This window comes from Pararge aegeria, chromosome 8, assembly GCF_905163445.1.
Source record: "Pararge aegeria chromosome 8, ilParAegt1.1, whole genome shotgun sequence".
In the NCBI taxonomy this organism is placed as follows: domain Eukaryota; kingdom Metazoa; phylum Arthropoda; class Insecta; order Lepidoptera; family Nymphalidae; genus Pararge; species Pararge aegeria.
This window is the reverse complement of record NC_053187.1, coordinates 18,707,780-18,721,166: the sequence shown is the minus strand read 5'-3', so window position 1 is coordinate 18,721,166 and position 13,387 is coordinate 18,707,780. Positions and strand designations below refer to the sequence as shown.

The following is a 13,387-nucleotide window of genomic DNA, read 5'->3' as shown; positions in this document are numbered from 1 at the left end:
TTAACAAAAACAAACGTCGATCAAACAAACAGACAAAGGTTTGCGGTCCAATTGTTAATAGCATTAGGATCAGCGCAGTCCGAGCGATAAGCTGTTAGAATGCTCGAGTGATTCCCCCAGGATAAATAAATATCATCATCATCGTCATCAATATTAACCCATAAACGGCCCACTACTTGGTACGGGGCTCCTCAGAATGAGATTAGTTTAGGCCCTGGTCTACCGACTCGAAAAATGCGAAAATGCATAAATATTACTTGGGTAAACAGTGAACAAAAACATCATCAGAAACCTGCATGCCTGAGAGTTCTCCATAATGTTCTCAAAGGCATGTGATGTGCACCAAACTTGGCCAGCTCGGTGGACTAAATTCTAAACCTCCCTCTTTCTGACAGGAGACCAGGTGCCCCGGAAATGGGTTGATAGTCCTTATTAATAACCTGCGCAACTTCGTCTGCATTAAAGCGGTTACTACCGGTTTTAATATCTTAAATAACCTAGAATCTAATTTCAGCGCCACCTACCGGGTACAGTTTTATTTCCAAACTATGTTATATTTACCCGTCGTAACTTTTTGCCTATCCGGAACCTCTCCACTAATAATTAAACTTTATGCTATGGTATTAAAGTTCAAATTGAATTTTAAGTATTATTACGATTCGTTTGTATTGGAGTATAGAAAAGTGTTTCTAGACTTTTTCAGGCATTCTTTTAAAATTTTTCTTTACGTAAGAAACATCTTGGTACTTCAAGGGATATTCTAAAAAAGAATTAGCGAAATCGGTTCAGCTGCTCTTTGGATTTGCTCTTAGCAACACAGTGAGCGATTCATTTTTAAATTATAGATACGAAAGTCTGTTTGTTTGATTATCCTTCTTTTACGCTCTAACTAAGCAACCAATAAACTTTTTTTTTATTGCACTACAAGATAGCCCTTGACTGCAATCTCACCTGGTGGTAAGTAATGATGCAGTTTAAGATGGTAGTGGGCTAACCTGTTAGGGAGTATTGCACTTATATTTAATCCATACCCCTAATCGGTTTCTACGCGACATCATACCGAAACGCTAAATCGCTTAGCGACCGAACGAACTTGATTTTTGACATAAAGTTAGTTGAAATGGGTGATTTATTATCCCAAGGAAACGAATGGCTCCGATGGTATTTGTAAAACCACGTTACACAAAACGCGGGCAAAAATAGTGATGAAATAAATGTAATATCCTTGTCCAATCCTACCACACCACCACACAAATAAATACTGTAATAATATATTGAATTTGGATTACTTTGGATACTACCTAATTTATAAAAAAAAATGGTCTTGCAGTCATGTCCTGCAGTAACATGTCTGCGTTGAGCCTTATGCCATCAGTATGACGGGTTGTTTAACCCAAATATCGAACCTTAAGACTAAACATTTTATGAGCGTTTATGCGCGTCTATAACTGGGATTTACGTTCGTGTGTTACATTGTTTTGGTTATTTCGGTTTAGTGTTTGTGTACTTAGCCCAGAAACAATAATTTGAATAATTAATTATTATTATTGTTTATTTGTTTGACACTAGTTATCACGTATTGAAAGTCATGCGTTATTTGGTTCCGTTGTTTTTATAACTTTCTTTTGTAATTTCCTTACGTACTTACCCGCTTTATAAAACTTACCATCAGGTGAGATAATATAAATAAACAGATCTAGACGAAATTTTAGACAGAATAGCACAGCACGGCTAGCATGGGCAGGAGAAAATAATCGTCGCTTTATCAACTCTCATATTACTGGCGCGTGAGTGGAAATAATATCCAAATAATATATGTGTACCTATAATAATAAACAGGTGAACAATTAACAGTTAGACGGCTTATATTTATTGTAAATATTAATTTTCGTTTGTAACTATTATTACTTATGACTTTAAAGTCGGATCTGTGACTATATTTGAACTATTCCAATAAAGATTTGAATTTGAAATAAAAAAAACAGGGGTAAACTTCTCCTATTCCATGTTCCCGTGCTTTAGCAGGTGGACAATAATTATATCCACTGTCAGGGGATATAATTATTGTCTCCTGCCTATGCTAGCCCCGCTGGGGTACCGTTTAACTCAAGAAAAATGCAGACACACACAAACTAAAACCACTTTATATTCCAGTCTGCGCGGCGTAATTTATAATTATAATTAATCACCATAATAATATTGAAGCCGTATCGCTGAATCGGCTTTATTGACGGATATGACCGCAGCAAGTTTGTACGGATTCAGCATTAAGGTATTACGTGACTTAGGCGCGTACCTACCTCTGTTAAACACTGACCTAATCCGATTTGGACACTCGGCGGGACTGGGAAACGAGGCTTTTGATATCGATCAATCGCTTGCACACTGTCATCACCATCATCATTTATTTATTTATTTATTCAATTACAATTCCATTACAATGACATATATATGTATTATTATATATATATTCATTATTATATTTTCAAAAAAGAATGTCAATCTTATGAAATGGAACCCTGTGAGGGCACTGTAACCAGATTGAGAAGCGGACTCATTATTGTCAATATTAAATACTGCTGGACATAGGTCTTTTGTAGGGAGTTCCACAATCCACGGTCCTGGGCCGCTTGCCTCCACCTCCCAACGACAAGCCTGATGTAATCTGTCCACCTCGTTGGGGGCCGTGCAGTGATTTAAGGATTATCGTGTCCTTCGACTCTCAACGGACTTCAGATAAACCATGATAATACAGCGCAATTCGCTCACTGCTTCTTCCAGCTCGACTAACTTCTCATCGGTCCTCAACGTGCGTGCGCTATACGTTGCCGGTTCCAGTCGTCGGGTCGTTACCATAACCGCTGCCAGAGCCAGGAATAGTGGGGCTGCCAGGGACTAGGGGCTGTGGCTTTCTTTTCTCCATCCATACAAAGATTTACCCGGTAATGACCACGCTGGGCAGGCGGGTTGGTCATCGCAAGGCCAGACTGATCGCACCGGCGTCGCTGCTGTCCGACACCGGTCTGTGCCATGTATTCTGTCATAGACATAGCTAGACATAGCCAATTCGAAGTGGTTATACTGCCAGAGCCTCGTGTGTGCACCACGGGCAGGTGAGGTTGGAATTTTGGTAAGCTGACTGGTACTAGCCTCCCAATTACACCCCTGCTCACTAGGGTCGTAATAATCGTTTAGTTAAGAGCAGGACCTCGGGTTACATTTATGGCGTGACAACCATTTAAGTGGTGCAGTCTGGTAAAGGTTAGACAACCTGTTAGGGGGTTTATTTTTAAATATAGTTTTCTTACATTATCATACATTATATATGCTTATGATTGTTAATTTCGTAAGATACATTTTTTTGGAAAAGAACAGCTCTGCTTCTGTGATTTGATACATCGGCCGGGATGTTCTTCCGATACTCGCTTGAGCCCTCTCAGAATGGAGTTTAACATGTCGCTGAAAGATTGCAAGGCAGTTCTTTTCGCATTCTTGATTCTTGCTAGAGGTATGGCAGTTATATACCCTCATCGGTTTCTACGCGACATCTTACCGGAAGATAATGTCACGAATATTTAAACATACTTCTGTTATAATTTCTGTTATAATTCAATGCGTGATATGAATTATGTATGAAGAAATTCTATCACTAATGCACGTAGGTAATAGGTACTAGATATAACTACAGTCTGACACAAATCTAGTTTTTGTTAATATGTTTTCAACATCATAAATGTCAACCCACAACTGGGCGCAGGTCTCCTGTCAGAATAGGGTTTAGGGTTTAGTCCACCAAGCTGGCCCAGTGCGGATTGCTAGGCTTCATGAGCCTTTGGGAACATTGAAATCTTAGGTAACGATGTTTTACTTTACCGTGTGATATTTAGTTGCTTAAAACGCGCATAACTCCGAAAAGTCTTAGGTGCCGGGGATCGAACTCGTCTTGTTTATAGATACTTCTAATTATTCTTCCATATGGTATAATATATAAGTAAACCTTGTTCCTACACCTAGTTGATAAATTCAGTGAACATAAAAATGCAATGATTGTATTAACATTGCCTGCTAAACTTTTTTTTAAATTTCACTAGAAGTTAGCAATCTCACGTGTTGGTAAGTGACGATGCAGTCTAAGATGGTAACTGGCTAATATGTTAGGACTATGGCAGTTATAGTAAACCCTAGTCGGTTTCTACGCGACATCGTACCGGAACGCTAAATCGCTTAGCGGCACGTCTTTGTCGTTATGGTGGTTACTAGCCGCGGCCAAAGCCTCCCAGCAGATATGTTAGTTTCAATCACGAGTTAGGTTACCCGGAAAATTCGGGAACACTGTCAACTTTAAATACCTAATGCAATCATTAAGGCAACTGAATTTAATTGTATTTTTATAAATAACTAGGTGTCCCGGCGAACTTCGTACCGCGTCACATTTTTTTTTAATGAATGTTATAAAATATAAAATAAATTCTTAGTATACTATTCCGGTCTAAGGGGAATCCAAAAAATCAAATATCATAAAAATTAGTCCAGCCGTTCTTCAGTTATAAATGGTGTAACTAACACAACTTTCTTTTATATAAATATATAGGTAGCTTATGTTAGTTTTATTTTTATTTAAACGCGCGAATATAAATATAATGCATCATGATTTGAGAAACCTATTTTTTATTTGATATCTCAATTAATACGAAAAACAGACCAAGTCAAGCAGACAAAGTAATGAGTAGGTAGGTATATAGGCGATGCTTCGCTGTGGGTCGATATACTCGTACATTGTGTAGAGTAGCTGATAAAAGTTTATATATAAAACAATTTATTTATCAGTACGCGGTCGAAGTCGATAGTGTAAGTTACAAAAAACAACAACAACATAAAACATCAAAATAACATAAAGTGTTAGCACAAACAACAGCACAGCACACGAGGACAACTAAACTAAATATCTAGTACCTGATTGCAACAGTTTCTCGGGCAGGGAACCAAATGGTAAATGTGGCTCACCGGACTCAGCGCCGCCGGGATGCTTGACGTCCTGAGCATGCTCAGCCGTCGTCGCTGCTCAGCGCTGAGCGACGCGCGCCGGCTCCTGTCGAGTTCGTAGGCCGCCGAGTCAGACCCTGAGTCTTGACTCAGTCCGCGAAACAGAGTTGGACGTAACATTTTCCTTTTTTTTTATTTAAATAATATTACAATTCCAATTCCAAATTTAATTGTAGTTGAGTGACGTGTGTACGAATGCAATTCAAAATGATTATATTTGTCTCATTTAGGTTTTAGTTGTGAACTGGTTAGAATATATTAACACTGAATTGACCATGCATCTAACTTAAACGCTACTTGTCATTGTTAGATTTCCTACACTATAACCGATTTAAGAGACGATAGCCTTAAAATGCATACTGCCACAAGTGCCTACCTTCGAATTATTAGGAATACTCGAGAGATTGGGAGACTGCTTTATTAGCTGATTATTCTAAAAGGTAACCAACTATCAAAAGAGGGCAAACGAGATGCTTTCCAAACGCCCGGTGATATTATTTAAGCTCTGTAGGTAAAATTCTAAATTGACATTAATTTTAATATTTAGTTAAAAACGCTTTAAGTCTTTGTTTTAAATTATTATAATCTCAATAAGCTTAAAGTTTATATTAAACTTAACCGTATCGAATAAACCTCCCAAAACGAATAGGATATAAATATACTAAGAAAATACACACATTGCCATCTAGTGCCAAAGTAAGCGTTTCTAGATTGTGTTATGGTTACCAAGATGACTTGTGAATATTTTTATGAATAATATACACATAAATAGATAGATATAGATAAATAGACACTGAAAAACATTAATGTTCATCATACAAACATTTGGGAATCGAACCCACCGCCTTGGACTCAGAAAGCAGGGTTGGTGTCCACTACGCCAATAGACCATCATGATTAAAACCTTGAAATCAAGAATTGTCATTGTACTCTATACTGACTACAGTTCATATCTATTACGAGTGAAAGAGACCGGGGTATTTCGACGGAGTAATTTGTAGTCTTTACCATCACATTATCATAACGTATGATTTGACTGATTAATTAATCTAAATATTGGATAGAAGCAGGCGTAACTTTGCGGAATTCCATGATATATTATGAAAATTAAGCTTAATTTGCTATACTCGCGAGAAGCAGTCTGTATGATGTAATTTATAATTTCTTCAATCTTTATACTCCACACCAAACAGATCTTCGGCAATGTACCGCACGTTTCTCTCCAAACCGGAGCATCCTCAGGTGATGTTGACTTTACAATGAATAATTGTTAAGGTCAGATTCCTCTGCTTTTTGAACAATTGATGTATAGAATACACCGGAGTAAAGCAAATTAAGCTTATATTTTATAAGAAAGCTGAGTTATTATTGCTAATTAAAACAAGTTATATTAATATATAAATTCTTCATCAAAATTTCATTCAATCATATAAATTTTACTTCTACTGCAAAAATCCAATTAGAACGAACAAATTGCGAAAGCAATCTGTATGCAATCTCAAAGTTTGTTTAACTACTCTGATGAAATGAAATAAAATTAACTCTTTACTAAGGTGAAATGAGCTTTTAAATAAAAAATGGTCTCCCTCGTTACCTGGTTTCCCAAGGATTACATAATATGTCTAACGATTCTATACTAATAATAAAGCGAAAGTTTTGTTTTCTTTTCGTTAGTCTCAACGCACTAGACAGATTTGAAAAATTTACATATTTGCATTTGCGTTTTTTGCATATTTTGACAGCTGTATTCTTGAGGAAGGTTAAACAACGTGTAACCGAATTACGAAATACTGTTGAAGGGTGTACAAGTATATTTCATAATATACTTATGCACCCTGGTAAAATATTAAATAAAAAAACCTTATTATATACATACTAATTCAAAACAATTAAGTGTTTACTTAAGACAATCCTTTTGAAGTTGAAAGACTGACACGCGCATAGTACCTACGCTACGCGACGCGTACCTTTATAATAGATAAAATACTAAGACGGCCGATTGGCGCAGTTTGCAGCGACCCTGGTTTCTGAGCCCAAGGCTCGATTCCCACTACTGGAATTTTTTGTGTGATGAGCATGTATGTTTTACAGTGTCTGGGTGTTTATATGTATAGTCTAAGTATCTATGTATATAATTCATTAAAATATTCATCAGTCATCTTAGTACCCATAAAGTCAAAGTCAAAGTCAAAGTCAAAAATATCTTTATTCAAGTAGGCCCATAAGTGGCACTTTTGATGCGTACATAAGAATTACACGGTAGTGAGATGATGCCGATAACCACATTCGTAAACTTAAAACTAAAGCTACGAGGGTTCCAAACGCGTCCTGGTCTAAAAAGAAGCCCACAACAAACATAGCCGGGTTTTTTTTTGTTATCACCATCTCACAATGTCATTTTAAATTATTAGAAGAGCAACCTGGTTAGAGCAATAATTTACACCCAAGCTTTTTTATCGTTTACGCAGTCCTTTATACTATAATAGGACTTTTCTATAAGCTTACGTTTAATACAAACTTTGAACTTTTTAAGAGACATCTCCTCCATCTCCATAACACAAGGTACGCTTACTTTGGGGCTAGATGGCGATGTGTGTATTGTCGTAGTATGTTTATATTTATATTAAACAAGTAACAGGAGTTACATGATTTTAAGAAATCAATTTTGCATGCCAATCGATGGCGATTGTAGAACTATTATACTATTGTACCCACCATCTATGTAACTAAATATGCAAATAAAAAAAAAAAATTGAAATTGGGTTGTCAAAATAATGCTTAAATATAAATAAATAAAATAATAAATAAATAAATATACTACGAAAATACGCACCTTTTCAACTAGCCTCAAAGTAAGCGTAGCTTGTGTTATGGGTACTAAGATGACTGATGAATATTTTTATAATTAATATACAATAAATACTTATAAATATAAACACCCAGACACTGAAAAACGTTCATGTTCATCACACTAAAATTTTCCAGTTGTGGGAATCGAACCCACGGCCTTGGTCTAAGAAAGCAGGGTCGCTGCCCACTGCGCCAATCGGCCGTCAAATTCCAAGCATGTTTGAGAAAAATAATGCTTGGAATGTAGTAATTTACTATAATATGTTAACAGTATATCTCCATGATTCAATAATAATAAATAATTAGCAGTAGATATAGTATAGTAACCATTAACACGGCAAATCGTTTCTTTTTAATTCTTGAAAGTGCTGTAATATTTGAAGGTAAAAGTAAAAACGAGTCTACACCGTTGAAAGACATTAATGAGTATTTTATGACATCGTAAACAAAACCCGCAGGTTAACAAATAGACTAACGCTTCGGCTATTAATAAAGAAATTGTTGCAGAATTTTCATAAACATAAGCGAATTATTATTAATCTAGTATAGTAGTTTTAATCGTTTAAGAACGGTTGGCAAATGAAACTGTAACTGGTGAAAACTGGCTTGAAAGAGCGCAAAATACAGGAAAAATCAGGAAATGTGTCTAAGTTGTGGCCGGCTTTCGGCAGCAAACCTTACACAACTGTTGAACGCGAGCTAAAATAAGCACATATACGAGTACGAGTACTTGATGGGGAAATGTGCCTAGTAAATATGTACCCACAAATTTGTGGAAACTTAACCGGCTTATTGGCATTATCTTATTTAATTTTGTAACTATGTAAAATGCATAGCTGTTTGTTATCCCAAAAAATAAAAATAAATAAAAATAAATAAACTTAAATTCTTATTTAAATTTTCGTATTAATTATGTTTTTTGTTTTTTCTGTACTTGATGATTGGGAACAAACGCCAAGCCTGTCAACAACAAAAGCCTGTGTTAATCTTTGCTAGCGGTAACTCGCGACTTGATCCGCGTATAAGCCAACCTTTTCAGACTTTTTTTAGACACGAAAAAAAAACACCGGATTTTAAAACATTCTTCATTGATGGGATGCTCTTATTAGTCTTAGCGTGATGCTATATAGCCTACAGCCTTCTTCGATAGATGGGCAATCAAACACTGAAATCGGACCAGTAGTACCCGAGTTCAAGTAAACAAACAAACTCTTCAGCTTTATATATTAATACATATTTTGGTGTACTCGTATGTACCGCATATATTCTTATACGTATTAAAAATGGTTATTTCAATATAAAACAGACAATCCAATGTTATTATCAGTATGTATAGATTATTATTTATTCAGTATTTTATGACTAACCTTATTAAACGCAAATACATTTTAATCATTAAATAATTAAAATGTAAATATATTTTTTTTAAATTTTTTGTGAACCACTACAAGTTAACCAACCTCGCCTGTGGAAAGTTATGATGTAGTCTAAGATGGTACGGGGCTAGCCTATTAGGGATATAGCTGTTAAATTAAACCCTAAACGGTTTCTACGTGGCATCACACCGAAACGCTAAATCGCTCTATGGTTATCTTTTTCAATTGGGTGGTAACTAGCAGCGGCCGAAGCTTTCCTACAAGATCAGACCAGAAAAAATCAGAAATTATAATTTCCCAAATTTGCCAGCGGACGAACCTGGGACCTCCAACTTACACCACAGAGCTTCACCACTGCGCCGGGCAGGTGGTCAGTATAAATGCGAAAGTGTATACTTATTTGATACCTATACCCGGCTCACCTGCTAACCTACCCTTATAATCAGTTTCTAAATGTTATGCCTCAGAATTAAGAACATACAGAATCCTCATTAAGCCATTATAAAATGCAGTGCATGGTGACCAAAAACAGTGAAAAAGCCCCGCGCGCGTCACACATCACATCCGCAGAACGTTGCTAGCTCACAAACTTTTACCATTTTATGGTAAACATCTAGAACATTAGAGGTAAAACAATTACTGTCAACTGCTTAATAGAATGAGGTGACTAACCGCCTGTTCGAGAAACGCTACTAAAGTGGAGTGTTTTTTGAGGCTTCAATATTAGTCGTATACCACTTTACCACATGGGCGGCCTGCTAAGCTTCTGGAGTGAGCTCGACTGGCTGGAGTGACCCAGCGGGGAGTCGTACTAGTGGCACTACGTACAACGGAAGGTGACGGCTGATCAAGTACGGAGACAAGGCCAGAGAAGAAAGAAGAAGATTAGTCGTACACACGGTTTCTGTATATTCCTAATTCTGTGTGTTTATGCCATTGTCCCTTGAAACATTACATTATATGTTCTTACTTAAATAAAAAACGCATATACCCAGCTGCGAACAATAGCTTACGTTCTAGAATAAACAATAGTCCAGCCTAGATAGAGGGCAACGACCTTGGCGCGGAAATTATTCTTAAAATATAAAAAAAAAAACACTCGCTAAATTAGACGCTACTATTCGTTGGCACTGTTGGCTGTCATTTATCACGGCGCAAAGGGAGAAATCATTCGATGACTGAAATGTTGGTTTGTTTTCATTTACGAAATGAATACTTATATAATAGTAACTTTATCTTAACAATAACAGCCTAGTCCTATTATAAAACGCACCGCTATTATTTGTTGTGGGCTTCTTCTTAGACCAGCGCGCGTTTGGAACCCTCGTAGCTTTAGTTTTAAGTTGACGAATTAAGTTATCGCCATCAACTCACTTCAATGTCATGTTTTACATGTAATATACGCATCAAAAGTGCCATCTATGTGCCTGTTTGAAAGAAATATTTGACTTTGATTTTGACTTTGATTACAAAACAATGTTTTCATTATTTTGTAGCGGTGCGTTGTGTTTTAGATTAGAATAAAAAAACGAGTTTGTTCAAGTTAGTAAAACATAAGTCTTTATCTAAAACGTAGTGATTTTTTCAGATAAGTAGTAGACTTAATATCACTGACTCTGAATCGGTCACAACTATATTTTTTTTTATTTATATGAAGTGATGACAGACATACATAAGTTAACCTAAAGTTCTTTTTATTTTAAACAATTATATAGAAGGAATTGTGACGAAACCTGCATGCCTCAGAGATCTCCTTAACGTTCTCAATGGGGTGTGAAGTCCATCAATCCGCACTTGGCTTGGACTACAATCTAACCCCTTCTTACTCTGAGAGGAGACACGTGCCTTGTAGTGGCCGGTAATGGATTAATAATGATAATGATGAACCTAAGACTTTAGCAATAAGACTTTAGCAATAAGACTTTAGCAATAAGACTTTAGCAAAAAGACTTTAGCAATAAAACTTTTCAACACGCCCTGGTCTAAGAAGCCCAGAACTAGCATAGTAAAGTTATATTGAGCCGGGTAATCTTTTTGTTATCACAATCACACAGTGTCACTTAAATCTAATTAGCTATCTTGTTTACAAATTTAATTGAGTATTTCATTTCAACTGAAATATCTTTTATACCGCCTAATTAGTCTAGAATCATTGAAAGCAAATAGTAAAGACTACATGTACGTCAACTTACTATCACTACTCACTCACTGTATGCGGAAGTTAGTTTTGTTTTAATTTAAAATCCCGTATTTCCTTAACTAAGGTTATGGTAGGCACCAAATGACAGTAGTGTAAACCGCCTACGATCGGTTAGATAAAACGAGAAGTCAAATAGCTATAATGGCGAATAGTTTAAATTGTGATCCAAATTAAATGATCTTGTTATTATGACCTACGATAATTGTTTTTACAACAATGATTGCAATAATAAGCACAATAATATTTATTATGACAGGTCCCCTTTGAAGGTTTTTGAATCACCTTTTTCTTTCCATTATTCTTTATTCGTTTTAAACTACGCACTAAATCACATCGAACTAATATACTAATACATCACTATCACTCAATATTAATTTCAAATTAACTTAAAACTGTCAAAAGAATAACGAAATCAGGAACTACAAAGTTTTTATTTAATCAGCACAACTTCGAACAATATTAATTATCTTCTATTTTTAATCGATCTAAAATTCGAACGATTCAAAATAAAGAACGTCAAAGTACGCGGCGTTTTCGCGGCAAAAAGTTCTACGGGATGCGATTGTCCCGGTAAGAGGAACGAACTGAAACGTTTTGAACGTTTCAGAAGCCCGGAGACTTCGTTATGGTTTAGCGAGCATACAGTTGGTAATCGTAGACATGCCTTTGACTTTAACTTGACGACCACAAAGTATAATAGTATAGTTCGAAAATAAAAATACGAATACAATTTTGTAGTTTCGGTATTGTTATGTGTAACTAGACTATAAAATATTATTTTTTAGGCTAGGATAAGTTAACGGTTGTGTGCGATATAACCCGATGGGGAGTGGCCGTAAATATGCCGGGTCATACAAAAAGTACCTACCAAAACTCGACTGCATTTGTTGGGGCCTTTTCTTAGAAAGGAAGTCCCTCGTTATAGTTTTAAAGTTGAGAAAATAATTGTCATCTTTCAAAAAATAAATTGACTATATTTTATGGCACATGGTATGTGCCATAAAATATAGTCAATGAAACCAGTTGCCGCTAGAAAAAGATAAAAAACCTATACTAGCGGTGTACAATGACTTGTCAGTGATTCTAGCCGTCATTGCCTTGGCAACTTCTGTAATTCAGGCCACAGAGTTACCAATAAAAAAGTCTTGTTTTTGGATGTGAGATAATAAATAAACCAAAATGGATTAAAACTTTTTCCTTGTGGCTTATTACTTTATATTAGGTAACGAATAATATTACCGTAAGATTGAAACCACGAACTATTTAATATAACGACATTTTAAAGTGAAACCATCCCTAATTAGTTTAGAGACTGGTAAATCCATCCCACATTGTTTCTATACTGTACGTAGTGAAACTGGGTGTCTATAGTCTAGTGAGTGTTGAGCCGTCGCCAGAGCGTTGCACAATTATCTGACATTTAAAATTGGATCAGATTAGAATATTGTGAAGGTGAAAGTTTTTGTACTGGCGTGACGTTTTCACACGTTTTCGTAGTAGAAGTAGCTTTTAATAGATTACGTCTTAATATAAAATAATGGGCCGCATGTGACTATGTTTATTTTTTTACAAGTTTAATTAAATAAATCTAATAGTGATTATACAGATGAGACAATCATTATCAACCTGAATGCAGGTTGTTAGGCTTTAACGACTAATTATTACGTGACGGTATGGTAAGTGGATCGAACCTGGGACCTTTCGCATAATATAAGATCACAGCTCTCGCCACTGCGCCAGAGAGGTCAACGAAATAATACAGGGATGTGCCCAAGTTTGTGCCTAATCAAGTTTACTGAATAGATACCTAAATCTCTGTGATATCTCATTAATAACAGATCACAAAGTTTCAGCATGATTTGGATGAAAGGAAATTATTTCGCTACTTAAGATGCTGAGAATGCCAAAATAAGATTCT

At 36.0% G+C, this 13,387-nt stretch overlaps 1 protein-coding gene across 9 annotated transcripts in view; it reads right to left on the bottom strand.

Annotated features, from left to right (window-relative positions):
* The window catches only part of LOC120625613 (uncharacterized protein ZK1073.1), a 76,100-nt gene that overhangs the window by 60,759 nt on the left and 1,954 nt on the right, over positions 1-13,387 (bottom strand). For 2 of the 9 annotated variants that reach the window (XM_039892685.1, XM_039892686.1), the window contains exons 1-2: positions 11,752-12,041; positions 4,954-5,167 (exon numbers count right to left, since the gene is read on the bottom strand). The exons of 5 other annotated variants lie outside the window; for them this stretch is intronic. In XM_039892685.1, coding sequence (XP_039748619.1) covers positions 4,954-5,167; positions 11,752-11,765 — 228 coding nt within the window. In that variant the 5' untranslated portion in view covers positions 11,766-12,041. Of the gene's footprint in view, positions 1-4,953; positions 5,168-11,751; positions 12,042-13,387 lie in introns of those variants that run through there. 2 more of the 9 variants (XM_039892687.1, XM_039892688.1) reach the window with 2 other exon arrangements.